The following is a 27,726-nucleotide window of genomic DNA, read 5'->3' as shown; positions in this document are numbered from 1 at the left end:
CCACCCTCCCCAGGCCCTTCTTCCGGGCCCAGGGTCAGAGGAATAGAGACGGTCGGTTTGGTGGAGATGTCCCACCGGGTCACATGATGGCAGACTGCCCACATCAGTGGGCAGCGTGCAGTGGGCTGAGTGGGATTTTGTGTTCGGCTCCGGGCCCCACGTGTTGAGACGCCCCAGCAGGGAACACAGCGCAAGGGCTTGGAGCTTGACTGACTGGAGTCCAGACCAAAGCTCTCTGTTGATTAACCGTGTGGCCTGGAGCAAGCTGTTTTACCTCTCTCGAGTGGCAGATTCCCCATCTGTCAGATGGGCGGAACACTCACCCTGTGAGCTATAAAGATTAGCAATAATGTCTGGAAAGCATTTGGTGTGCCACCTGGCACTTGTAGGTGCTCAGTAAAAGTGGGTGTGGGCTCCACTCTTCCCAAGTGCAGCATGTTAGGAATGTGTTCGGGCCATGAGGAAGCGTGCTGTGGACTTTGTGTGGCAGCCAGCCCAGAGTAGAGGCTCCTCTGTCCGGGTCCCTGTGGGACCATTGTTGGGAGGCAGAGACTTCTTGGGCAGGGCCAGGAGAGCAGGTTCTGGGGGTGCATGTTCCCTCCCAGCACAAGGTAGCCCACCCATGAAAGGAGCTGCCTCGGGAGGTGGCGCATTTCCTGGCTGGCAGCATGTGAGCAGTGCTTAGGGGCTGCTTGCTGGGCCTGTAGACGGGGTCAGGCCCAGGGATGGGATTGACCAGAACTCTAAGGTCCTTGGTCACCACAAGGCTCTGTCCCCCTGTTCTTCCTTTTGGAACACAGGTGCTGGTCCATATTCTGAGGGCTTCATGGTTTAGTGGAGCTAAGATGTCTCATAGGGAGGGTAGGGAATCACTCATGCGGCAGGTATGTGGTAAGTATCTACACTGTGCCAGGCCCCATTCGGGGCACGGATGGCTCCAGATTCCTGGATGTCAAAAGAAAGGTATAGGCTTGGATAGGTGAGAAAAGCTTCTAGGAGTTGACACTGAAGAACGGATGGGTGGATAGGAAGCCATGCAGGCTGTCCTGTGCTTCGGGTCGCCAGACTGTAATCTCTTACTCTCCCGTTTCTTTCCTTTCCCTCTTGTTCCAGAACTTGGTGGTCAAGCCAGACCAGCTGATCAAACGGCGTGGAAAGCTGGGCCTCGTTGGGGTCAACCTCACTCTGGAAGGCATTAAGTCCTGGCTGAAACCACGGCTGGGACAGGAGGCCACCGTGAGTACGGCTATAGGTTGGGGTGGAGGTGCTGTGGGAACAGAAGTGGATGTGGTCATCTCCAGATGAGCAGCCCTGTAGGCTCACTGCCTACTCGGCCACACTGTGGCCTGGGGAAGACCACACTGCAGCCTTGGGTCCCGCAGAGCTGCCTGGTAGCAGGGCCAGTCTTGGTGCTCGCTCCCAGCTCTGCCATCAGCGAATGGCAAGATGGGCTGCAAAAGTAACCCCAGTCCAGTTCATGGCCAGGTAGAAACGGTCTGTTATTGGTTTGTTTGTTTATTTAGAGAGGGAGAGCGGGCGCGCAGGTGGGGGAGGGGCAGAGGAGAATCCCAAGCAGGGTCCACACTGTTGGTGTGGAGCCCGACGTGGGGCTCCAACCGCGAGATCGTGACCTGAGCTGAGGTCGGACACTTAACCGACTGAGCCACCCAGGCGCCCCGGAAATGGTTTGTTTCTTTAACAGACCCATCACGGAGATGAGACTCTGAGGCTCATTCTGGGAAGTCCTTTCTTTTCCGTTTCCAGAAAGGGCACAGCAGCTTGTCGTGACGTGTATGCCTAAGAGGGCCGGCAAGAAAAAGTTGCAGAAGGCAGGTGCAGAATCTTTTAGGCAGAGACGTTATTCGACCAAGAGCCGAGGATGAGACTGGTAACACTGAAGAGGAAATTCAGTTCTTGGCTTCCCCCAGCTTAGTGATTAATGTCAACTCTGTAGATGAGAGAGCTGAAGTGAAATGTGGTTTAGGGAAGGCTAGGAGAGGCTCAGAAATAAAATTGCACTTCTTTTCCTTTTTACTCCTGGACGGGACTGGAGAACAGGCAAGGGGGAGCGGGCTGAGGCGGGCCTGAGGCCGGGAAGGGTGTGCTGTCCATGCGCAGCTTTGCCCCATCTTGGGTGACTGTCACCAGGGCTGAGCTGTTCTCTTCTTTGGCCGTCCTGGAAGCAGGGTGAGGATGACAACGAAGCTGTCTTCCTCTCTTCCTGGGCTCTCTCCAATCAGCTCTTTGTGGTAATTTCCCAGTTTTTGGCTCTTGAACTAAAGAGGACCTCTTAAACTCGTATGTGGACCTGGGGCCGGAGGGATCTCTACTGGCCTTTTTGCTTGCAGGCCTTTGGCGAGAGGACGGCAGGACTGGGGGCTGAGTGGTGTCCCCAGAGAGGTCCTTGTGTTCTTTCTCCTCAGCTGCTGTTGGGAGGGGGCTGTCAGCCGTGTCGGGGCCGGCAACAGTGTCCGCCTCGGCAGAAGCGGCTCATTACCTCTGAGGGATCACTGTCTGGTCCCTGACTCAGCAGTGACGCACACGGGCTGGGGGGGGGGGGGGGGGGGGGGGGCTTTGAGACACTCTGGGATGAGGGCTGTCTCGCCTCGGCAGCCGCCAGGGACCCACTCAAACTGATTAGCTCTGCAGGCCTGTTGTCCTCAGCCAGGAAAGTGTGCGTGAAGTTTTCCCCGTCAAGCTCTCCCTCCCCCCGCTCCCCCCCATCCCTGCTGTTCCCAGGCCCAGACTTCTGTCCTTGGGCTGGGTCTCTCTGCTTGAGCTCAGGGATGGAGAGCCTTGATTTGTCTGTGCTCTTTAACTTGTGCTACTGATGGCAGGAGGGAGAGGAGTCCTGATGTCTGTGCTGTGGGGGCGGGGGCAACATTTGTTAGCCCAGCTCATTTGTCACCCTCCAGAGGAGGCAGAGAAAGAACGTGTGAGGTCAGTACACTGCAGTGTGGCTGGCAGTGGGTGAAGGAGTATCTCGTGAAGACTTCTTCAGCTTAGGGTCTGTGACCCCATTGCCCTGGTTTCTGGAAAATCTCTCTCTGCCAGATGTCGTGGCAGTAGTACCTGAGCCCCGGCTCCGGTGGGACAGCCAAGTAGAGGGAGCAGAGGGCAGTCCTCCTGCCCTGGGGGACAAGACCCGCTGGTCCATCTAAGCTTTATTTTTCTCAATCTCAATAGGTTGGCAAGGCCAAAGGCTTCCTCAAGAACTTTCTGATCGAACCCTTTGTTCCCCACAGTCAGGTATGTGTGACGTGGCTCCAAGCCGGGTCTTCTCTCCCACTTTGTGTTTGTCGACTCTAAAATGATGAAAGGAGAAATCAAGCTGCTGGAGAAAAGTGAAAAGGACCAGACTCTCTGAGGGTCTGAGGGTGCCATGGAGCAGGGAGTCCAGAGATGAAGGGAAAGGCTTAGTTTGTAGCAGGGAGGAGTCAGGGCTGGTAACAGGGGGCTTCTCGGTGCTGGGATGAGAAAGACTTGAAGGCAGGCACCCTCCCCCAGATCGGGTCACAGTGGCTGAGTCTGGACTGTCAGCTAGGCAATGGCCTCTGCTCTCCTCTTGTCCCTGAAGGGAAGACAGTAACTTTTTACATTTATTTATTTTGAGAGAGAAAGGGAGACAGAATCCCAAGCAGGCTTCCCACCGTCAACGCAGAGCCTGCCTCAGGGCTCAAACTCACGAACCGGCTCGTGACCTGAGCCGAAACCAAGAGTCAGATGCTTAACTGACTGAGCCACCCAGGCGCCCCTTTACTAGGGTTTTAGAAATGCACCCAAAGGGGTTGGGCTTGCCAGTTCAGTGCCCCTCCCCCACGTGGTACTGTCTTCCCCTGCAAGGCGGAGGAGTTCTATGTCTGCATCTATGCGACCCGAGAAGGGGACTATGTCCTGTTCCACCATGAAGGTGGGGTGGACGTGGGCGACGTGGACACCAAAGCCCAGAAACTGCTCGTTGGCGTGGACAAGAAACTGAATGCTGAGGACATCAAGAAACACCTCTTAGTCCACGCTCCTGAAGAGAAGAAAGAGTTGAGTGAGAGGGAGGGCAGGCAGGTGGCAGTGGGGGAGCGGGGAAGGTCGAGAGCTCCGGACACAGGGCAGGGAAAGCAAGGTGGTCTTCCCTGTGTGGGCATCCGCTGCCCTGCCCCAGCGTCTGGGTGAGAGGGAAGGCACAGCGCCTCCCTGTCCCAAGGAGGGGAGCAGGGGGCAGACAGGAAGCTGGCTCAGACTGAAATATGCCGTAAGCATCCCTCACCCCACTGGCCCTGTCTGTCTGGTACCAACACCTCCGGCTGCATGCCTGACAGCTCCTTTCCGTCTCAGTGGCTGAAGAGTGATGTCCAGGGAGCAGGGCTTACAGAGGGAAGCGAGAGGTTGGCAGGGCAGGCTTTGGGAAGAGGAGCTGTCAGTAAGAGATGGCCGTGGGGAGAGGGAGGTTTGGGACGTGCTGCCGAGCCTGTTGCCCCTCCCTGAAGATTGACCGTCTCTCTCTCCCTCCCCGCTCTAGGATTCTGGCCAGCTTTATCTCTGGTCTCTTCAATTTCTATGAGGATCTGTACTTCACCTACCTCGAGATCAACCCCCTTGGTAACTGGCTCTGCTGGCGTGGACCTGGGCAAAGGACAGTTATAACAGGGTCTCAGTGCCTGTGGTAACCCTGGCCTTGACGTTCGACACACCAGACCCCCCCCACGCGTAGAGGGCACTGCCGGGTGTGCGGTGTGTAGAGGGATGTCTGGGCTCGTGGAGTGCAGTCTCTCATTTCCGAGCTCTCAGAAGACAACGATAATTCCTGTTTAACCACCTCCAGCTTTCTTTGCTCTTATTTTGTTCTGTGATGGGGAAGTCCTGATTTTGATCTGACTCTGCTTAGTGGCTATTCCTGGCAGGGGTTAGGCTGTTCTCCCAGGACCTGGGCTGCCCCTTCACTGGTCTGACCGTTCGGGCTCTTCTTTCCTCTTCAGGCCCTTGGAGCACTCCCCAGGAGTTGGTCAATCATTGATCCCCAAGCTGGGAAGATCTTGGTCCAGGCCCCTCAGGCTGTGAGGGAGGCAGGTGGCGTGAGCTGGCTCTGGCCAGGGCTGTTCAGGGCAAAGTCCAGATTCCAGATTCCAGCTGGGGATGCAACCCCTCTAATGGACCAGATGGCTGTTTGCTGACTTCATTAGTTAAACGAGCCAGGGGTAAAGGGAAGATGGATGTCCAGTTAATGGGCAGTAAATGAATCCTGCTGGCTGGGGGCTCAGTGTACCCAGTGGTTTCCCACTCCCACAGGCAACTAAGGCTTCTCCTGGCCAACCTCGAGAAACCCAGATATATACACCTAAGGGTCGGGGTGGGGGGCCTCCCAACAGCAGCTCGTACCTTAACACTTTATGTTTTAGTGGTAGGGCTGTGGATGGGTGAATGGTTAGATATTTAAGGCATAGAGTGTCGCTTTTCAAAAAATGTTAAAAAATTGCCAGGGCAACTAAACATGACATCCCTGTCACATTACCTGTAAGTCAGGGAGGGAGGGGAGTGGTCTTAATTAATTTATTTCTCTTCTAACGGGGGAAAAGCTGTGTGGAATGGCCGTCCGGTTTCTTGCAGAGCTGGGCAGTTGTTAGGTCTGGGTGGGACCTCGGGAGGTGGTGGTGGGGAAGCCTGTGGAGGGGTTTGGAGGTTGGTGGTAGACGCCTTTGCCGGGGGGCTGGCATCTGAGTACCTCTGCTTTTCTCACAGTTGTGACCAAAGATGGCGTCTATGTCCTTGACCTGGCGGCCAAGGTAGATGCCACAGCCGACTACATCTGCAAAGTGAAGTGGGGTGATATAGAGTTCCCTCCTCCCTTCGGGCGGGAAGCTTATCCAGAGGTAAGGCTGGCTGCTCTGGGGAGGAGATGGAACATGATGGGGACCTGGGGGAGGGTGACTAATCTCAGAGGAGCATCGGGCCCCCCTTGTGCGCTGTTTATTTGGCAGGAAGGGAAGGTCGAGAGCCATTTAATTTTCTTAAAACCCCCAAAGGAGGTGGGGGTGGGAGTCAGCCAAGCCTCTGAATCCCGGCCAGAAATCCTTTTAGACTTCTCTCTCAATCAACCTCCCTGGGCTCTTAACTTGATTTGTTGATAATTCCGAGTGGATCTTGCTCATCCTGCCGGGGGAAGGTAGTTCTCTTGGCCACTTGCTGAGAATTTTAATTGCTCTTTCCCACCACATCATCTGAGAGGTCTTCACAGCAGGATTAGGCCTGTGAGTCATAACCCAGGCCAGGGCAAGAGGTTGGGCTGGAAGAAGGGGCGTGTGATGAACCAGGCAGGCATACATTGGGATTGGGGGCTGTTTAGAAGCAGGGTGACCTAGTGAGACCTGGGACTTGGGCAGAGGGTCAGGGACTTGAGGACAGAGAGAAAGGAGTTGGGAAGTTTGTCCCCAGGCAGCGACTGTGGCTATGGGTGGTTCTGGTCCTTGAGGACATCATCGTGTTTTGTCCCAGGTACATAGGACCCTGCACAACCCCTCTCCCTGACCCTCTTGAGACAATGGAGGACCTCTTCATGTGTCTTCAGGGAAAGGGACAGGGTCCCAGGTGCTGGGACCTGGTGAAGGGGGTATCCCCAGGACCCACCTGTTGCTGTCTGGTCCCTAGGAAGCTTACATTGCAGACCTGGATGCCAAAAGTGGGGCGAGCCTGAAGCTGACCTTGCTGAACCCCAAGGGGAGGATCTGGACCATGGTGGCCGGAGGTGGTGCCTCTGTTGTGTACAGGTGACTGAGGGGCTACTGAAAGGATGGCAGTTGGGCCTACCCCGAGTCCATGTGCGCACAGCCTAGATCAGATTGCCTTACCTTGGAGTGGGGATGGGGGGGGGGGGGGTCTTCATCTTCTCCCCTTGGCGTAAAGCAGGGCTCTGGTAAAAGCCTGCCCTGTATGTACACTGTCCCCTGCAACTTTCTTACTTAAAAAAAAAATTTTTAATGTTTGTTTTTGAGAGAGAGAGGCAGAGCACGAGCGGAGGAGGGGCAGAGAGAGGGAGACATAGAATCCAAAGCAGGCCCCAGGCTCTGAGCTGTCAGCACAGAGAGGGAGAGCTAGAATCCCAAGCAGGCTCTGTGCTGTCAGCAGAGTCCAACGATCCCATGAACGGTGACACTCCGACCTGAGCTGAAGTCAAGAGTCAGACATATAAGCGACTGAGCCACCCAGAAGCCCCTTGTTTATTTTTATTTTTTAAAATCTTTATAGTTAGTGCTATGGGCTTCCTGCAGAGATACAATAAATGCAGAAAAGAACCCAATAGTAAACATCGCTTGGCTGTCTCCCCATCTCTCCTGCTAGTAGGTCACCACAGTGAACACGTTGCTGTGTGTCCTTCCAGCTGTTTTAATGCCTGTATAAGTATCATACTTTGTTTATAAGAATATTGGGATCATATTCCACAGTCTTTGCAGTAATTGGTTTTTCACTTAAAGCACAGTAGACATCTGTTCGTTTCCAGGCAGTAATCTGCCACGTTCCCCTCCACGCCTGGCTGAGCTCTCCTCTAGTTGCAACCATTTTACTTCTCCGTTGGGCAGCCAAGCAGGGACTCCTGGAATATGTGATTCTTCTTTGTGTTGGGAGGTGCTCCTTGTTCCTTTTACTTAATGTTGTCAATCCAGGACCCCACTGTGGCTGGGGGCTGGCAGAGAGTGCTGCCCGGGAGAGCCTGATGCGACTTCAAGTGTGACTTCTCTGGACCTTGAGGGTCTGAGGCCCGAGAGGTCGGTTCCATAAGCTGACTATGGGGCTTTCGGGGCATCTGTGTGTCCTCATCGGCACCAGGCTGCCACCCTCAGCCACTAGAGTCAGAATCAGCACTGACTTCCGTGTCTTCCTGACAGTGATACCATCTGCGACCTAGGGGGTGTCAATGAGCTGGCAAACTACGGGGAATACTCAGGCGCCCCCAGCGAGCAGCAGACCTATGACTATGCCAAGACGATCCTCTCCCTCATGACCCGGGAGAAGCACCCAGATGGTGAGACACACACGCTCCTTTCCCAGGATGGCCCATTGTGCCACAGTGGGAGTAGCTTTGGGCGAGGAGGCACTGGGGTTGTGGCCCTGCTCCTTTGCGGCCTGGGGCTATTTAGCTTCTGGACCTCTGTTTCTCCCAACTGTACAGTGGGCAGTGTGGCCTCTGTCAGATGGAGGCTGCGGGGAAGCAAGGAAGCGATATGTACATAAAGTCCTGTAGGCAGGTGCAAGGGAGGAGGTAGCAATGTGCTCTTACTGACTTGTAGAAACTCAGTTCTTAGCGGCCCACTTCTACACTTACTGTTTGGGCTGTGGGATTCCCAGCTTCACTTTACCGCCTGTCTAGTGTTTGGGGGCTACACATACCAGTTCCCTTTCCTTTGAGCCAATAGAGATTCCTACCAGGAGTATCCAGAAATTAAACCGGGTTTCTCAGTGGCAGCCAGGAATGACGTAGAGGTTCTGTGGGTTTGGATTAACCACCTGCTCAGTGGCATGGGTAATGGAGAGCTGAATTGGTTAAGACTGAACGGATGTCAAGGGAGGTCAGCCTGCTCCCCACCCCACCCAGCCTCTGCACTGACACCTCCTAACAGTTGAGGGATCCGTGCTTAGAGAAGAGAGAACGCCCTCGGTTGGATTTCTGGTAGGATGTTCTACTTTTCTAACCCTTTTTTGACCTCTCTTACTCCCAACACAGGCAAGATCCTCATCATTGGAGGCAGCATTGCAAACTTCACCAATGTGGCTGCCACATTCAAGGTAACCAGCCACCGGGGACCGTGTAGTCTCTGGGGAATGTGGGTTTTGGAAAAGCCAGGAAGGGAGGTTTCTGTAAGCAAAGTTTGAGGCAGAAGCAGGTTTCCATGACTTACCCAGCTGAGTAGGGGCTTTTGTCCCAGGGGCCCTTGTTGGGGATGCAGAAGACGCTGGGATAGATTTGGGTCTTCTCCAAAAGGTCAGAATGAGGAAAATGGATCGATGATCTGAGGCTCTTGCTCATCCAGCTGAGGCCTGTCAGCCTGGTCCCTGTGCACAGGTCAGGGGTGAGGGCACACAGTTCTGAGTGGGACTGCTGGTCAAAAAGGGCAACAGAGCTAACCTGGCTCGAGAGTCCTCAGGAGGCCATTTCTTGTTCTGTACTGTCCGACGCTCAGGGAATGTCCCTTCTGGTAGCGCATATTTGAGAATGATGGATAAATAAATGTCCACCTTGAAAGTCTGAGCTCTCATGAAGTGGGGGACCAGGCCTCGTCAGTCTTGCCAAAAACAGAGTCTCTCTAATGGGTCCTGATTCAACAGACCAATCTGAAACAGGTGAACCTTGGCAGTTTTATTTTAACTTTTGAGCAACCCTATAATAAAGGCAGCCCTGTCGATATGGATGGTTACTTCTGGAACAGCAACCAGGTGGCATGCCTTGGGTGACAGAAATTAGACTTCTGACCCAGGAAAGACCGCATTGGTGCACACCTGTTCATTCTCCCAAATTGTTTCCAGAGTTGATACCCATTGCAAGGGCTGTTCTCCAAAATCGCTGGAAGAAACTTTAGTAGGACTTTGATATTTAAGTGGACTAGATCCTGATACTTCTGAGAACCCTTGCATAGGACCCTGGTCTAGATCCTCGCCACCTGCCCCGGCTGCAATAAGAGATAACAAGAATGACTGGAGACGGCACCCTATGCATTGAGGGGTGTGACTCCCAGGGACTCCAAACTGCTGCCCCAGCAACATCACAAGCGACTGCATGTCCTGGGCCTTTTGGTTGCTTGTGTGCAGTCCATTCCACACGTGTGAATTCTTGACTGCCGGGGCCTGCCATGCTTCTTCGTGAGAAGCAGTCCTTGTTAGGTACACCTGGGATGTTCGTTCATCGTGATTATAAATAATTGCCTTATTTTTAGGCACATGTCTGTCGTCCCTTCCTGCTTCCAGGGCATCGTGAGAGCAATTCGAGATTACCAGGGTCCCCTGAAGGAGCACGAGGTCACGATCTTTGTCCGAAGAGGCGGCCCCAACTATCAGGAGGGCTTGCGGGTGATGGGAGAAGTCGGTAAGATGGCGACCTTTTCTGTCCCCAGCGCTCTGTGCCGGGTCTTCGGACACTTGCTTCTACTTCCAGTGTGTGCGCTCCTCTGATGCAGAGCTTGACCTGAACTTCACAATGGCTGAGAAAACATTTCCATTCAGCTGTTCATTTAACAGATATTTGCGGAACACCTGCTCTGTGTGGCCTGTGTGCCAGGCACTGGGGTTGCAGCTGTACATTTGACTGACAGCAATCCCTCGTGCTGTTGAAAACATCGACAGTAATGTCAGGTGGCGCTAGGTGACATGAAGGTCAACAAAGCCGAGTAAAGGGATAGCTTGCGTGGGAGGGGACAGGGCCGGTTTTAATGGGGTGATCGGTGGAAGCCCCCCCAAAACGGTGACATTTGAGCAGTGACCTGGAGGAGAGGAGAGAGCACTTAGCAGTGTCTGCAGAGAGAAGGCCAAGTTCCAAGGCCCTGAATGGGAGCGTGCTGCTGTGCAGGACCAGCAGGCAGGGCCGAGGGAGCGAGGGCAGGGTGTTGGCAGGTAAGGGTGGGAGGCAGTGGGAGCTATGTGGGACTGGTACAGGTACGGGGGAGCACTTGGCCGTGACCCTGGGCTGGCAGCCTCTGGAAGACTTTGAGGAAGTGGCACAACTTGATTTTGGGTTAGAAGGGTTGTTTTGGCTGCTGGGTGGAGCGCGGGCTCAGGGGTAGGAGGGTGGAGACCCCTTGGGCTGTGGGGGGAGAGGTGGGGACGATTGGTTAATTGGTAGAACAAGAGAGCACAGTGCAGACCTCATTGCTAGGAGCACTTATGTGGGGAGCAGGAATTCACATGAAGCGTTGGAGGGGTGACAGACGCGTGCCATGCCCTTTGATTGGAGGGGCAAAAGCTTGCCATCTTCCCATTTTTGCAAATCTGGTATCCGTGGCAAATAGGAACCTGCCTCAATCACCTGAAGGGGTGTCAGGTCCTCGTTTTCACCTACAGCTGAGTTCCTGCCATGGGCCCAGCCTTTGGGACAGCATGGTGAATGTTAGTCACGGTCTGGCCATTAAACTCACAGAACATTAAATAAGTAAACACTTACTAAGAGGTTGATCCCTCTCAGTTAGGGATGTGTACAGTGAAGTGGCAAGGGAGACGGAGGAGGAGGTGGCGAGCGACGAGAGAGCTCCACACAGAGGACCGAGGGGGGCTGGAGCCCTGAGGAAATGAGCCCAAGGCCCAGGCACAGAGGCCAGGCTGGGCGGAAGTCGAGGTCGAGGGATGGGAGGGCCAGGGGTCTCGCTGCCCACAGCAGGACGGTGCTTGTGGTTGCACTTCAGGGTGTCGGTAAAGCCAGGCCTTGCTCTTATCAAAGCAGGTGGTCTTTATGGAGATTTGTTTGGTGGTAAAAATATGACGGTTGGTCTATCTTGGATAATTGGCCTTGTGCAGAAGGCACTAGATGCCAGGCAGGGCCCCTTGCAGAGCAGTGTGGACGTGGACACTTATTTGAAGACTTGAATGATGGATTCTTTTCTTTCCTCACAGGGAAGACTACTGGGATCCCCATCCATGTCTTTGGGACTGAAACTCACATGACAGCCATTGTGGGCATGGCCCTAGGCCACCGGCCCATCCCCAACCAGCCACCCACAGCGGCCCACACTGCAAACTTCCTCCTTAATGCCAGTGGGAGTACCTCGGTAGGTGCCTCCTCTCCTCTGCCTTAAAACCTGCCTTGTCATCTTTGTCACCCTCTCCTACCTCCCTCCCATCCAGGACACAAGTGCCCCTCTTCTGTTCCTAGTCGTCTGTGGGCATTGGAGAAAGACGGGTTGGTTTCTAGATCTCTGCTGGCTTTTTTTCTGCCCAATCAAGGTAGTATAATGGAAAGCCTACCGGGTTTTATTAGTTTAGTTTAGTTTAGTTTCTTAAGTAAGCTCTTTACCCAACGTGAGACTTGAACTCACAACCCCGAAATCAAGAGTCTCATGCTCCACAGACTAAGCCAGCCAGATGCCCCAAGACCAGGGGTTTTTAAATCAGACTGGAGTTCAAATCCTGTTGAGAGAGAGACCTTGGCAGGTGTCTTACCCTCCAGAGCCTCAGTTTGCTTATCTGTGACCTAGAACAATACTAATTCCTATCTCAAGAGGGTTGTTGTAGTAGTACTTTTGCAAGCACTTAGTAGAAGATAGTGCTGTACAGGATTCTTATTACCTGATTTCTTTGGGGCCTTAAGGCTCCAAAGCTCAAGGACTAATAGTTCTTTTTCCCAGTTGCTACCTGTGACTCTTGTCTCCTTGTCCCACCCCAGACTCCAGCCCCCAGTAGGACGGCATCTTTTTCTGAGTCCAGGGCTGATGAGGTGGCACCCGCAAAGAAGGCCAAGCCTGCCATGCCACAAGGTAAGTGGCAGCCAGCAGATTCAGGCACTCCCTGTCTGCCTGTCCTTTCTGGGCCCTGCTGGGGTGGGCCCTGCTGGGGCGCCGGAACATGGTTTGGGCTGTGCTGTAAGAGTGTGCATGGCACATGGGCCAAATGAACACGAGGACATGAAGAGTTGAACCTTCCTGAGCCTTTCTGTGGGCTCCCCATGCTGCACCTGGGTCACCTCGCTCCCCACTGTCTTCCCCTCTGTCCCCTTACTTCCGTGGGGCTGTGTGAAGTGGCGAAGGAGACAGGGCGACAGAAATATCTGGGGGTGGCAAGGCCTCCCAGACTCCACTTCTTTTTTTTCTTTCCTTTTTCTTTTTGTTAATGTTTATTTATTTTTGAGAGAGAGAGAGAGAGAGAGAGAGAGAGAGACAGAACATGAGTGGGGTAGGGGAAGAGAGAGAGAGAGGGAGACACAGAATCCAAGGCAGGCTCCAGGCTCTGAGCTGTCAGCACAGAGCCTGACTCAGGGCTCAAACTCATGAACCGGGAGATCACGACCTGAGCCGAAGTTGGTCATTTAACTGACTAAGCCACCCAGGCGCCCCTCCCAGACTCCACTTCTAAGTGGAGAGCAGGAGCCTAGAGCTGGTCCAGCAGAGCAAGGGCCCTCACAGTGGTTCCTGCCTGCCCAACCTCTTGGGGCTCCTACAAAGACCCCCCCTTCCTGTGAGCCCACCGTAAGAGCACACGTCATTTACCAGCCCATCCGCAGTTTGCCTTCTCTGTCTGTCCGTCCTCTGGTTCATCAGATGAGACCCCTGCCACCACCCAGCTCTTACAGCCAGTGTTAATTAATGTAGCCCCTTCCTGGTACAGGAAGTCTGTACTTGAGGCATTTTGGGAAATAGTTACACTGGCTCCAGGCACTCAAGATTGCACACTGTTTCCCCGCAGTCCCCAAACCAGCAGCTTTGTCCACAGAATGACAAGTCCAACTCTACGATAACCTGATCCTCTTACTGGGCTTCATGGGGACAAAACGGGATTGGCATTATAAGGGTGTGATGGGGCCAGCTGTCCCTCCACCAGGCCTGGGGGCTTTGGTGTTCAGCACACCTTCCAAGCCTTCTGGCTCCTCCTGCCCCCTCTCTGCCCCTTTGGCCCTTTGCCCTCTCTTGCTTCTGCTGTGCTGATCAGCACTCTCTCCTCTTCGGTCGGCTTCACTCCTGTCCATTGTGGAATAGACAAGACTTGGTGAGGGCGTCAGCCCTGTGAGGCTTGTCCTTGGGATCCTTCCCTTTTCCCACCCTCTCCCTCTAAAGCCTCCAACTACCAGCAGGTGACTCAGTTGCCTTGGTCATTTTCTTTGACAGATTCAGTCCCAAGTCCAAGATCCCTGCAAGGTAGGATGCCCCTGCCCTGCCCCAGCTCTGTGTGTGGCTTTGTTAGTGGGTTATAGTCTTAACTGTGTGCTTTGTTTCCCCCCCAAGTCCTAGTCCTTGCTCTCCCTCCCCTTCCCACCCCTGCTTAGTCACTCCCACCCCCACTCAGCACTCTCCTGGCCGGCTGTCTCTGGCTCTACACTCAGGACAGGACATGGCGTGGAGCGTAGGAGCAACAGCTGGGCCCAACGCCTTGGAGAGTAGGGGTGGCACCTGCTGAGGAGGGAGGGGAGTCCTGGGAAGGAGGGAGCCATGGACACTGAAGTGGGGTGGAGGGTGGTGGCAGCACAGGCGCACGGAGGGCAGCCTCAGCTCTCCCGATTCCCATCTGGGTCTCATGGCCTCTTTTCCTGCCAAGCCTCACTCCTGCCTGCTGCATCCCTGAGCTCTCAGTGCCAGCCATGGGTTTAGATTTCTCTGGGTTTTTGCGGAAGACAGGCTGGACAAGGGGAGATGTAGAAGCCTGGATGGATGTGCAGTAAATCTGTGGAGGGGATCTGGGTTTGGTCTGGTGAATGAGGTCACTGCTTACAAGGGACATTTTCAGTGCTCACTCACACGTTCACGCAAAGACACATTCGCCTATTGCCTAAAGTGAATGGATTCATTGCTTCAAAGTGTCAGGGTTTCTGCTTCTGCTTGACTTTTTGACTTTCACAGCTATGAGAGATTTTGCTCCAGGGGAGGGGGAAAAATTTTCTGATGATGACCTTTGATACCTTGCTAAGGGGAGGGGAAGGGGCACCTAGGCTAGGGTCAGGTATCCCCCTGGAAAGGCCAGGAATGCAAACCTCTGACCATCTGCCTTTAATCCCTCTGGTTCCTGTCTCTGGCGAGATCCTTTGTTACCTGAATGACCCAAGCACTGTGCCGAGAGAACAGGGGTCTACTCCAGTTCTGAGAGCTCTTGCATCCAAGGGGTGGGCTTATCTTATTGTTAGTTCCTGAGCCAGACTTCGGAGGGAGAGGAGGACAGATAGTGCAGCCAGCAGGGGTGTCTGGTGGGGTTTTAGGCCTGCAGCAGGGGTTCTCTGAGGCCCTTGCTGCTGGTTAGCTGAGGATGACAGCCTTCTCTGTGCTCTAATTCTGCGCCTTTCACGCTGGAGGTACAGTTGGGCTTCTAGAGATTCCAGGCTTTGTCCCTTTCTGTAGTCTTTTGGGTAGACAGATGTGTGTATGTGTGCTTGCTCGCACTCTGACTTGGGTCCATCTGGGCCCCCCTCCTGCGAGGGTGGGGAGGGGCCGGGCCACCCTGGTTTGTATCTCCCCTCCTCCTTTGCACAATTGAGCTGCACCTTAAATTAGTATATAATCTGGCTCTGATGCTAGATGACAGGATCTCTGTCACTTGGCATCTCCAAGCTTCCGGTTCCTGGGACTGGGAAGTGAGGGTACCGGATTAGGTGGCTTCCTTTGTTCTGTGATCCCGTGTCTTGTGAGAACCCAGATGGGTCCGGTGACAATAAGTCCTAGGTATTTGGAACAGCAGGAGCCTTGTGCTATGGGAAGCTTACAGCTGGGAGGGAAGAAGCAAGCCTGTGTAGGGATGAGAACCCCACATGCCTTGGGAGAGTGATCTCAAATTTATTAAATCACATCTTGAGCCTGATTAGCAAAGCCCACACTAGACTAGTACACTAGGTTAATTAATACCAGATGGCCACGAGCTCAGTGCATTGATTTCCCTGGGGGAGCTGAGAACCTCCCTGGGGGGCTACTTTCCTCCAGCAGGACTTGCAGAGAAGGGAGAGTCCGGTCACCTGCCTGCAGGGTTGGCGAAAGAGCGTTTCCCTTCAAGGCATGGAAGCATTTCTGAGCCCTTTCTCCCCCCCTTCTTTTGCCTCTCCTTTCTGCCCTGCGGGACCAGCCAAGAGCATTGTTCTGATCAGGAAAGGGCCAGAGGGAGGGGGGCAGGAGGAACAGCACGGAGAATGTGGGGAGGTGCTGAGAGCCAGTGTACCTAGGCCAGAACCTCAGGTAGAAATAGTAAGGCCATGGCCAGCCTCTACTTTGGACCTACACTGACCTAGAATCATGAGGATTTGGATCCTGACCCAAGCTGATTTATGTCCAGCTTTAGAGGTGGTGATTGTTGGGTTGTTTAAAATCCTGCAGGCACTAGAATTAGGAGAGCTTAGTTTTTTCTTGGTGACTTTAAAAATAATTTATCAAGCCTTTGTTGGCATATAAGCGAAATGCTGATTATACTCCTTTCCTGTGAAGGTGAGCAGGTCCTATAGGGATTCTCTGCCTGTGGACCTGTTCTCTGCATGGGAGTCCTTTCTGTGTTCGTTGCTAGCTCTTTACCAGCCAGGCAGGTCCTCTTAGCTCTCTTTGCTCTCTCTGCCCCCTCTTTCCAGAAAAAACAAGGCACCTCTTCCCCAAGTTCTCAGAATCCCATCCTCTTGACGCTGCTCTGCGGTGGTGATGAGCCCCCCTCCCTGGACTGGGCATGGAGGGGTGTGGCAGCCCCTGAGGGTCTCCCGGGGGTGTGTGTTCTGGGTGCACTCGCTGTGTCTTTGCCCACCAGGAAAGAGTGCCACCCTCTTCAGCCGCCACACAAAGGCCATCGTGTGGGGCATGCAGACCCGGGCTGTACAGGGCATGCTGGACTTTGACTACGTCTGCTCCCGAGATGAGCCCTCCGTGGCCGCCATGGTGTACCCTTTCACGTGAGTCCCACCAGGGCGGGAAACTAGAGATGGCTGCCAAGTGGGATTTCCTCATCTCATCCCCCTCACTAAGAGCTGGGGGGAGCCAGCAAGATTATCCCCTTGGGTGGGGAAGCACCTGCCATCCCAGACTGGGGCGATCCATATTCCTGGGGGATCTTTTCCCCAGAGTTTGGAACTCTTTGAGGACAGAGGCCCTGTCTTTCCACCTTCTAGATGAAGCTCCTCCCTTGGCTCCGCCCTCCCCAGCCCCGACAGTTTGGGGCTCTCCTGACCCCTCCTCCTTCTCTCTCACAGCGGGGACCACAAGCAGAAGTTTTACTGGGGTCACAAGGAGATCCTGATCCCTGTCTTCAAGAACATGGCTGATGCCATGAAGAAGCACCCAGAAGTAGACGTGCTGATCAACTTTGCCTCTCTCCGCTCAGCCTATGACAGTACCATCGAGACCATGAACTACTCACAGGTAGATCACTGGGTCCTGGGGTGGGGAAGCAGGGAAAGCCCTTGAGTGGTGTCAGCCGGCACTGCCACCTGGGCTAAAGGGCTTGGCACTCGGGACTGGCTGGCGATCGAAAGTGGTTGGATACACTTGATCTTCGGAAGGTAGGGTTAGGGAGGTAGGGTGGTAACTGAGGGCGGGCAAGCCAGACAGGGCTGCTTACCTGGGCTAACAAAGAGTCCGTTCAGGATCATCTACCTCTGCCAGAACCTCCCTGTGCTGCTAGGACTGGCTCTAAGAATAGAATCAAAAGCAATTTCTTATGAAGTCATTACATATTTATTACAAAGAAAACTTAAATACTGTTAAATAAAAAGAAGAACATAAATGCTTCAGTTAAGTAAGTCCTATTTCTCAGAAACACGGTTGCCAACGTTTGAGTGTATCCTTATCAGTACCTTTTTCTGGATTTGAACAGGTGGGATAACACTGTATGTAACTATTTTGTAATCCATTGTTTTTGGATTATCCACTTTTTCTACATCAATAAATATTTATTGGCAACATCGGTTTTGCTTTTTCAGGTCTTATGGTGAGCATCTTAGATGAACATTTGCATATATCCTTAATTATTTCCCCAGCGCAAATGTCTAAACCAGTCAGACTGCTGCATCAGAATATACAGATTTGAAAGCCTTTGTTTGATCCATCCTGCCCAGGTGCCCTCCAGAAAAGTTGTATGGACATAATCTCCATCACTAGTCCAAGAATGCCTGCTTCCCTGTACCCTGGCCAACACTTGAATGTTCGCGTTATAAAAACACATATTTGACGAGTGATAGGCATTCTACTTAACTTGTGTATCTTTGATCATTAACTAAGATGAACTTTCAAAAACATTTATTGACCATTTATATTTTACGAGTTGCTCTCCCTTCCTTTTTTTCTGTTGAGGTATTTGTCATTTTTGTTACTGATTTGTACGAGCCTTTATATTTTTTTTAACATTTTTTTAACGTTTATTTTTGAGAGAGACAGAGTGCAAGCGGGGAGGGGTAGAGAGAGAGGGAGACACAGAATCTGAAGCAGACTCCAAGTTCTGAGCTGTCAGCACAGAGCCCGACGCAGGGCTTGAACTCACGAACTGTGAGATGGTGACCTGCCAAAGTCAGATGTTCAACTTACTGAGCCACCCAGGTCCCTCTGTATGAGCCTTTATAGATTAAGATATTGACTCTTCTGTTCAAAATTATTGTCTGATCCCAGACTGGCCTAGTTCAGCTTATGATTGGAGAATGTAAACTTTTGTTCCCATCTCAGTGAAACGAAAACAAAAACACACCTGCTGAAAATGAGTTGTTTTTTTATTCTTGAGCAAAGGTTAACAGACTATAGCCTAAGGGTCAAACTTAGCTCTCTGTTTTTATAAATAAACTTTTATTGGAACACAGCCATATTCATTCATTTACATGTTGTCCATGATTGCCTTCATGCTACACAGGCAAAGTTTAGCAGTTACTGCAGAGACCATATGACCGACGAAGCCAGAAAAAGTTTGCTGGCCCTGAGAGCCAGATAGAGATGGTTCTTGATGTTTCCTCCCCACCCCCCCACCCCTACCCCTTCTGGCTTTCTCCCCCAGCCCAGTCTCTGGTCTGTGTGTGGAAGCAGCTCGTGTCCCGTGCTGGCCCTGGGACATAGAGTCGGAGACTCAGAGGGTACAGCGGAGAAAGCCGTAGATACTTGCTTTATGAGCAGGCATCAGGACAGGTGGGGGGGACAGGTGGGTCTGAGTCTTGAGGGTTTTTGGATGGGAGAGAATGTAGCCACTTTGACGGTCATGGGTTTTCAGAAACATTTGTTCCTGCTTGGGTTACTGAGTTACTGTGGTGTTAACCAATGGAGATTGGTTTCGGGTAGCTATGCCTCTCGCCTCTCCTTTTGGAAGAGGATTGGAGTGATGAGGCTAGGAACAGAGGTCAATGGGAGGAAGGGGTGCATACTGTTAACATTACTTTGTTCTTAGAGCCTGGAAGGGGGCATGGAAGGTTGGTCCTGTATAGGTTGCTGCCTCGTTGCTTCATCTGAGGCACAGAGTTAACAGGAAGGGACTGTCCTTTAGATCCGGACCATTGCCATCATAGCTGAAGGCATCCCTGAGGCCCTCACAAGGAAGCTGATCAAGAAGGCAGACCAGAAGGGAGTGACCATCATTGGACCTGCCACTGTGAGTGTCCTTTTCCAGAAACCCTTTTCTTTCTTTCTTTCTTTCTTTTTTTTTTAATGTTTATTTATTTTTGAGAGAGAGACAGCGTGTGCGTGGGGGAGGAGCAGGGAGAGAGGGAGACCCGGAATCTGAAGCAGGCTCCAGGCTCCCAGCTGTCAGCACAGAGCCCGACTCGGGGCTCAAACTCAGGAACTGTGAGACCATGACCTGAGCCGAAGTCAGATACTTAACTGACTAAGCCACCCAGTTGCCCCAAGCCTTTTAAGTTCAAGGCTATCTTATAAAGTTCTGGGCCCACAGAAAACTAAGTTGTTGACTCTTCTGTTTCCCTGTTAGGTTGAAAAGATTCAGAGAGTACCTATTGAAAGTGCATATCTATTTTAAAGGGCCATATCTACTCTCTCCAGGCCATGTCACTTTCATAGTTTTAAGGGGCTAACTGGGAGATTTTCTCTGTCCACCTCCATACAACCATAGCATAATCTTTATTACTTTAATTGTAAACCAAAGGAAAATCTACCTAGGGGTTTTATTTGCCCAAAGGTCTTCAACATAGAAAGAAACTGCTCTGTGACTATTTTGTTGTTGTTTTTACTTAGTGGTTGAGTTAAAATTTTGTCCGAAGCTAAGATCTTTTAGTTAAGCAAGGGGGCTTTCATCTCAGAGGCAAGGGTGATTTTGAGCAGAGGCATACACCTGTGTTTCACACTTTAATGGGTGCTGTCACCCTTTTAGAGCCAAGGTGACTTAACCCTGAGTATACATATCTGAACGTGCAGTAGTAGTGAGCCGTGTTTTACAAGTAAGGTTCTCTTTTTTTCCGCATAATGTCACTCGCGGGAGAGATGAGATTCTTAAGCCAGAAACTCAGTGTGTAGGTGTTAACTCTCTTGGAACATTTTCTCCCCGTCCTGACCAGAGGGGGTTGAGCAGGTAGTGTTGGGCTTTGGGATTCTCCTGAGCTCTGTGGGGAGCTTACCTTTCCTCCCTGACTGCTGTTTCTGCCCTTGCAGGTTGGAGGCATCAAGCCTGGGTGCTTCAAGATTGGGAATACAGGTGGGATGCTGGACAACATCCTGGCCTCCAAGCTGTACCGCCCTGGCAGTGTGGCCTACGTCTCACGTTCTGGGGGCATGTCCAACGAGCTCAACAATATCATCTCTCGGACCACTGATGGCGTCTATGAGGGTGTGGCCATTGGCGGGGACAGGTGATCAGCTGGGCCAAGGCGGGCCTCTTACATTTGGGAGGGGCAGGCTGGGAGAGGGGAGCGGGATCCTCCAATCTCTGCTTGCTACCACTGAGTTAAGTCCATAAAACGGGCCATCTCTACCTTGTCTCAGGTCTGACATGGGCATAATATCAGAAGAAAACAGGAAAAGGTGTTTTTCAAAGGTATTTGGGCTTTGGGGGTAATTCTGTACGCTGTCTCTGTGTTGTGGCCATAGGGAGGCAGCAGAGTGCAGGGGTTGGCAGGACCAATTCTGAAATCAGACCATGGGGTTCGAGTCCCAGTTTCTCTGTTTACCAGGGAGGCGTTCTGGACAGGTCCCTTACCTTCCCTGGAGCTCTAGCATCCTTACAGATCACGTGGGTAAAACAATAGCACCCACCTCATGGAGTCATTGGGAGGATTTAGTGAGGTGTTTCTAGAAGGTAGCCTGGCACTTAGCAAGTACTCAGCAGGTGTTAACTGTAGTCGGTAATAGTGAAAGGAAGAACTGTTTCTTTACTCTCTACCATGACCACACTCACACTTCTGGCTACCAAATGTTGGGATTTTTTTTCCCCCATACCAAGCAGTTCTCCAGTTCTCCGCAGATACCAGCTGGGTGTTCTACAGTTCATTTCAGTTTTGACAGTATCTACTTGGAGTCAGCACCAGATCCCACAGGTGAAGGGCCCAGTCCCACAAGACTGCCCCCACTTCAGATGCCAATCATGAGTCTGGGCTTCCGGTACTCCTGAGCAACCAGCTATACACTGGGGGTCCCTGTGCCCCACTTCTTGGGTTGGTAATTTGCTAGAATGGATTGTAGAACCCAGGAACAATCAGATAAAAGAAATGCATAGGGCAAATTATAGGGAGCAGTGCATGGAGCTTAGCTATGTCCTTTCTGGGCATGCCATCCTCCCAGCACCTTGGTGTATTCCCCAACCCACAAGCTTTCCAAACCCCTTTCTTTAGGGATTTTTATGGAGACTTCATCATGTAGGTGTGATTATTAATTCAATCTCTAGCCCTTCTCCCTTCCGCATAGAGTGGTGAGTAGGGCTGAAAATTCCAGGACTCTGATCATGTCTTGGTCTTCTAAAAAATTTTTTTTAATGTTTATTCATTTTTGAGAGAGAGATAGAATGGGCAAGGAGCAGAGAGAGAGAGAGAGAGAGAAGGAGAGAGAGAATCTGAAGCAGGCTGCAGGCTCTAAGCTGTCAGCATGGAGCCTGATGTGGGGCTCAAACCGACGAACCATGAGATCATGACCTGAGCCAAAATTAGACGCTTAAGCGACTAAGCCACCCAGGTGCCCCATGACTTCAGGGTCTTCTAGAGACCAGCCCCCACCCAGGAACTATGCAGGCATCCACCAAGTTGCCTTGTGAGAACAAGACACTCCTGTCACCCGGGAAATTCCAACAGACTCAGGAGCTTTCTGTAGCACCCCTGTCACTCAGAAGATTACAAGGGTTTTAGGAGCTCTGCATCAAGAACTGGGGCCAGAGACCCAGTAGATATTTCTTATTTCACAAATAGCATACTCATTGTTTTTGTTGGTGGGAACAGTAATAGTAATCAGTAGGGTCATCAATAGGGTACTATTTTGGAGTAATACCTAGTACTTAATACCATAACACGTGTTAGCCATTGCTTTTTTTTTTTTTTTTTTTTTAATGTTTATTTTATTTTTGAGAGAGTATGAGTGAGGGAGGGACAGAGAGAGAGGGAGACAGAGAATCCCAAGCAGGCTTCACTCTGTCAATGCAGAACCCGACTTGGGGCTCGAACTCACGAACCTGTGAGATCATGATAGAATGCTCTTGAAGATCTGTAGAGAAGCATCCTTTGCCTTAAACAGTCCTTTTGTAAACTCCTATAACAGGAGAAAAAAAAATACAGGTGACCCTCGAACAACATGGGTTTGAACTGCACGGGTCCACTTATAATATGCAGATTTTTGAAAATATAGTACAGCACTCCACATGTATTTTCTCATGGTTTTGTTAATAACATTCTCTTTTCTCTAGCTTACTTTAGTGTAAGAATACAGTATATAATGCATAAACATATAAGATGTGTGTTAATTGACTGTTTTTGTTATCAATAAGGCTTCTGGTTAAGAATAGGCTATTAGGGAGGTGCCTGGAGGGCTCGGTCGGTTAAACGCCTGACTCTCAGTTTCAGCTCAGGTCATGATCTCAGAGTTTGGTGAGTTCGAGCCCTGCATTGGGCTCTGTGCTGACAGTGCAGAGCCTGCTTGAGATTCTCTCTCTCTCTCTCTCTCTCTCTCTCTCTCTCCCTCCCTCCCTCCCTCCCTCCCTCCCCCTACTTCCCTCCCTCCCTCTCTCTCTCTCTCTCTGCCCCTCCCTTACTCATGTTGTCTCTGCCTCTCTTAAATAAAGAAACTTAAAAAAAAATCTTTAAGAACAGGCTATTAGGGGGCTCCTAGGTGGCTCAGTCAGTTAAGCATCTGACTTTGGCTCAGGTCATGATCTCATAGTTCATGGGTTCGGGCCTGGTGTTGGGCTCTGTGCTGACAGCTGAGAGCCTGGAGCCTGCTTCAGATTCTGTGTCTCCCTCTCTTTCTGCCCCTCCCCTGCTCGCTCTCTGTCTCTCGCTCTCTCAAAAATAAATATTAAAAAAAAAAAAAGAATAGGCTATTAGTAGTTAAGTTTTTGGGGAGTCAGAAGTTATAGTTTGATTTTCAACTGCATGTGGTGGGGGTTAGCGTTCCTAACGCCCACATTGCTCAAGGGTCAACTATGTATATGGACCTATATATAGACCTAGCAATAGCCTGCCAATCCTGGGACATCAGGTGGCACACTGTATTATCTATTGCTGTGTTCGAAGAAAATCATGCAAACCAAGTGACTTCAAACTATAATAAAACACTCGTGGGACATCTGGGAGGCTCAGTCGAGTGTCCGACTCTTGATCTCAGCTCAGGTCATGATTCCAGGGTCATGGGATCAACCCCCCTCTCTCTCTAGAATAAAGGTTTGAAACAACAAGAAAACCCCACATTTGTCCTTATAGTTTCCGTGGGTCAGGATTCAGGGCAGCTCAAGTGGGCATTTCTGGCGTGGGGGAGGGGTGGGTTGCAGTGATGTGTGAGGTGTCAGCGATGCTGACGGCGGGCCCGAGGTGGACGTCGCTCATCCACAGGGCTGGTAAGGTGGTTCTTCTCTGTGGGCTTCTCCATAGGCTGCTTAATGTCCTCAGGACATAATGGCCAGCATCCCCCAGAGTGAGCAGTTCAAGACAGAGTGCCAGACAAGCTAGTCTTTATAACCCTGCCATGGAAGTCACTGTCCTAGAATCGCTTCTGCCACATTTTGTTTATTAGAAGCTAATCATTAAGTCTGACCCGTATTCAAGAGAAGCATGAGGTTCTACCTTCTTAAAAGAATTTGCAGCCATATTTCATTTAGTTATTATTTTAGAGAGAACATGCGAGCAGGAGGGAAGGGCAGAGAGGGAGAGGGAAAGAAAGAGAATCTGAAGCAGTCTTCACGCTTAGCTCAGATCCTGACATGGGGCTCGATCCCATGACCCTGCGATCATGACCTGAGCTGAAATCAAGAGTCAGACGCTCAACTGACTGAGCCACCCAGGCGCCCTGCAGCCATATTTTAAAACCCCCAAACATGTGCTCTCCAGTCATCTCTTACTGCCAAGCGAACCTCCCCTCCCCTCCTTCTCTTCCCTTGTGCCTCATTTACTTACCACCCTCCCCACCCCCGCCATTATTCTTGAGGCATCTATGGGCCTTCACCGGACACCCACACTCACAAAGAACCTCAGAGCATTCCTGGTACTAGCATGCTTCCCACTCATGTACACACACCTCCCCGAGCCTCCTGACCCAGTGTGTTCTCTCTGCTGTCACCAGGTACCCTGGCTCAACATTCATGGATCACGTGCTACGTTACCAGGACACGCCAGGCGTCAAAATGATTGTGGTTCTTGGAGAGGTGAGTTTTGGGTTTCTTTAGAGAGAGTGGTCGTGATCAGGGGAGGGGGGCAGAGGGAAAGAGACACCTAAGCAGGCTCCACGCTCAGCATGGAGCCCAACATGGAGTTCAGTCCCATGACCCTGGGATCATGACCTGAGCCCCTGTTTTTTGTTTGTTTGATTGATTTTTAATTTTTTTTTTTTTTAACATTTATTTATATCTGAGAGAGAGAGTACATGCGCACGCAGGGGAGGGACAGAGAGAGAGAGAGAGAGAGAGACAGAAGATCTGAAGCAGGCTCCATGCTGTGAGCACAACTTGATGTGTAGCCCAAACTCATGACTGTGAGATCACTAATTGAGCCAAAACCAAGAGTCAGATGCTTAACTGACTGAGCCACCCAGGCGCCCCTGGTTATATATAACGTAAAGTGATGGTCCCTGGTAATTCCGCTCCCTGCCTACACTCTGGGGCTTAGAGGTTGTCACTGTTAACACTGAAAAAGTTCTTGCTTCTTGGTGTCACAAGACATTCTAGTGCCAATAGGGGGTGCCTGGGTGGCTCAGCCGGTTAGGCATCCGACTTTGGTTCAGGTCATGATCTCACGGTTTGTGGGTTTGTGGGTTCGAGCCCCGCATCAGGCTCTGTGCTGTCAATGCAGAGTCTGCTTCAGATCCTCTGTCTCCCTCACTCTACTCCTCCTCCAGCCTCTCTCTCTTTCTCAAAAATAAACATAAAAATTTTTTTTTTTTAATAAATAAAAACATAAAGAAGAAACTTTTGGCTGGCCTTGGTCTCTTGGGAAGTGCATAGCTGGAGTAAGAAGTATACTTTTTTTTGTTTGCTTTTTTTATGTTTATTTTTGAAAGAGAGAGAGAGAGAGAGAGATGGAGCACCATGGTGGGGGGGTGCGGGAGAGAGAGACAGAATCTAAAGCAGGCTGTAGGCTCTGAGTTGTCAGTACAGAGTCGACATGGGGCTCGAACTCCTGAACTGTGAGATCATGACCTGAACCACCTGAGTCGGATGCTGAACTGACTGAGCCACTCAGGTGTCCCAGAAGTGTACTTTTTTAGTTTGAGAGAGTCCTAAGACCTCTGTCCTTGCCTGTGCCTCTGAGCAGGTCAGATCCAATCAGATTAGATTCTGGTTAGATCAGGGACTTCAGAGGGTACCCACTGCCCTTTCACAACTCTTCCTTGCACCCCATCTCAATTTTCCAGGCTATTATTTGACCAAAGCCAGCGTCTCTTCATTTTCTAGCCAAGTTGTCAGTTAGGACTCTTGGTGCCTCTGAGCCCTGCCTGATTTGTAACAGATTTTCCTGCTGTGGTGCTGCCCACAGCAACTCTGGATGGGTTCCACTAACTAATGAGCTTTTTTTTGTTCCTTGGCAGATCGGGGGCACTGAGGAATATAAGATCTGCCGGGGCATCAAGGAGGGACGCATCACCAAGCCCGTGGTCTGCTGGTGCATTGGGACCTGTGCCACCATGTTCTCCTCTGAGGTACGGCCGGGACAGGTCACTCCTGGACAGGAAGGCCGAAGAGGGGCATTCGAGGTGAACCGTGTGGTCCTCTCATTAAGCAGCTGGTTCCTGCAATGAACATATTTATTTGCTTGGTTACTGCAAGGTCTGGTCAGGGTCCTGCTCTCTAGGAGGTTAAATCCAGTTGGGGGAGGCAGTCATCAACAGATTAAGGCCAGAACAAGGCTCTGAGTCCCTGCTTGGCGTGGGGCACACTTCTGTCTGGAGGAGTTGAGATGGCTTCACAGGGAAGGTAACGCTTGCACTGAGAAGGAGTTTGCTGAGCGAAAGGGACACAGAGGAGGGAGAGCACGCACCCCAGACGCATTGCTGGGGCAGGGCGTGGGGAGAGGCTGTACGTGAAAGTGCCCGGAGGCATAAAGTGAGTGCAGCTCGTCACCGGCATCCAACAGAAATGCTCCCGGGTCGCCTGGCTCCTGCTGAGTATGGCAAGCCAGGCTGTGGCCCCAGTACTCCAGCTCACAGGACCCTCTGTCGCGAAGATGGCCCATCCAGTGATGACAAAACCGAGGAAACAAACACTTGTCCTTGATGAGTGATCAGTAGTTGGGCAGGCTCTGAGTGTGAGGCCATAAGTGCTGTGTGCAGATGAAGATAATAGTTGGCCAGAGGGCTTCCTGCAACAGTGATAATCCCTACGCTGAAGCCCTCCACCCTTCCTGCCAGTAAGCCTGTCACCCTGTTCTTTCTCCCTGGAATGCCTGCCTTCCCCTCTGATATTCCATACCCACGTCACAGGGGCAGTATTTGTGTAGTTGCAAAATGCTCCTCTCCTTCAAACCAGCGGTTCCGTTCCTGCAGATTTACCGTCGGGGTCTGCATGCAAAAATATTTCAGCATGCGTGCAAGGATACTCGCAATGTTGTAAGGGCAGAAAGCGGAACGGCCTGAATGCTGCTGGCCAGGAGAGGGTATGTCATCCTGGCGCCAGCCATGTGATAGAAACCCAGGCAGGCAGGAGAAGAATGAGGTAGATCTTGATGTGTTGGTATAGAAAGAATATGTTACATCAAGTATTAATGGTGCGAGGTTTTTTTTTTTTTTTTTCTTCCCAAGTAAATAAGAGGAAAGGGGCAGGTCATAGAATCATGCCTGTCTTTTAGACGTGACCTCTACTCTCACAGGCTAGAATCAGCTCTAGGTGGATCTGTGTGACCAGGGCAGGTCATTTGGCCTCTCCGTGCCTCAGTTTCTCGAGGTGTAAAATGGGGCTGATTCTGGGTTGTTGTGTGGCTTACGTAAGAAAGTAATTGAGGGGCGCCTGGGTGGCTCAGTCGGTTAAGCAACTGACTTTGGCTCAGGTCGTGATCTCACGGTTCATGGGTTCAAGCCCCGAATCGGGCTCTGTGCTGACAGCTCAGAGCCTGGAGCCTGCTTCAGATTCTGTGTCTCCTTCTCTCTGCCCCTCCCCTACTTGTTCTCTCTCTCTCTCTCTCTCTCTCTCTCTCAAAAATAAATAAAATGTAAAAAAAAAAAATTTTTTTTTAAAAGAAAGTAATTGGAAAGGTCTGGCACATGCAGGTTTTAGCAGATACTTGTTTCCATTCTTTAATTCACCTATTCCATGAAGCTCTTCATGATCCTTCTGGACTGTTTTCCTCTCCACCTCAGCAGCCAAAAGTAATTCCTCCCTCCCCCTGCATTGTTTCTCTTAACCAGCTCTCCATTACCAGCCCTTCACCTCCCTACCCCTACTATGCTGAGGACACCCCCAAGAGGTCAAGGACCTAACTCTTCTGTTTCTGGCTGGGCACTGCTCATCACCCCAGGGATAGGACAGGTCCTCAAGGTGTTTTATTTTTGT

At 51.4% G+C, this 27,726-nt stretch overlaps 1 protein-coding gene across 8 annotated transcripts in view; it reads left to right on the top strand.

Annotated features, from left to right (window-relative positions):
- Positions 1–27,726, top strand: part of ACLY (ATP citrate lyase) — a 48,562-nt gene that overhangs the window by 8,988 nt on the left and 11,848 nt on the right. For 6 of the 8 annotated variants that reach the window (XM_049636051.1, XM_049636050.1, XM_049636047.1 and 3 more), the window contains 18 exons: positions 1,114–1,236; positions 3,187–3,249; positions 3,844–4,034; positions 4,514–4,593; positions 5,731–5,861; positions 6,637–6,755; positions 7,872–8,008; positions 8,708–8,769; positions 9,946–10,063; positions 11,581–11,735; positions 12,350–12,440; positions 13,785–13,814; positions 16,384–16,525; positions 16,823–16,991; positions 19,090–19,194; positions 20,208–20,404; positions 24,309–24,390; positions 25,770–25,880. In XM_049636051.1, the coding sequence (XP_049492008.1) occupies positions 1,114–1,236; positions 3,187–3,249; positions 3,844–4,034; positions 4,514–4,593; positions 5,731–5,861; positions 6,637–6,755; positions 7,872–8,008; positions 8,708–8,769; positions 9,946–10,063; positions 11,581–11,735; positions 12,350–12,440; positions 13,785–13,814; positions 16,384–16,525; positions 16,823–16,991; positions 19,090–19,194; positions 20,208–20,404; positions 24,309–24,390; positions 25,770–25,880 (2,106 nt within the window). The remainder of the gene's footprint in view (positions 1–1,113; positions 1,237–3,186; positions 3,250–3,843; positions 4,035–4,513; positions 4,594–5,730; positions 5,862–6,636; positions 6,756–7,871; positions 8,009–8,707; positions 8,770–9,945; positions 10,064–11,580; positions 11,736–12,349; positions 12,441–13,784; positions 13,815–16,383; positions 16,526–16,822; positions 16,992–19,089; positions 19,195–20,207; positions 20,405–24,308; positions 24,391–25,769; positions 25,881–27,726) is intronic. The other 2 variants (XM_049636053.1, XM_049636055.1) reach the window with 1 other exon arrangement.

The sequence above is a fragment of the Panthera uncia genome, chromosome E1 (assembly GCF_023721935.1).
Source record: "Panthera uncia isolate 11264 chromosome E1, Puncia_PCG_1.0, whole genome shotgun sequence".
Lineage (NCBI taxonomy): Eukaryota > Metazoa > Chordata > Mammalia > Carnivora > Felidae > Panthera > Panthera uncia.
This window is presented reverse-complemented; position numbering and strand designations above follow the sequence as displayed.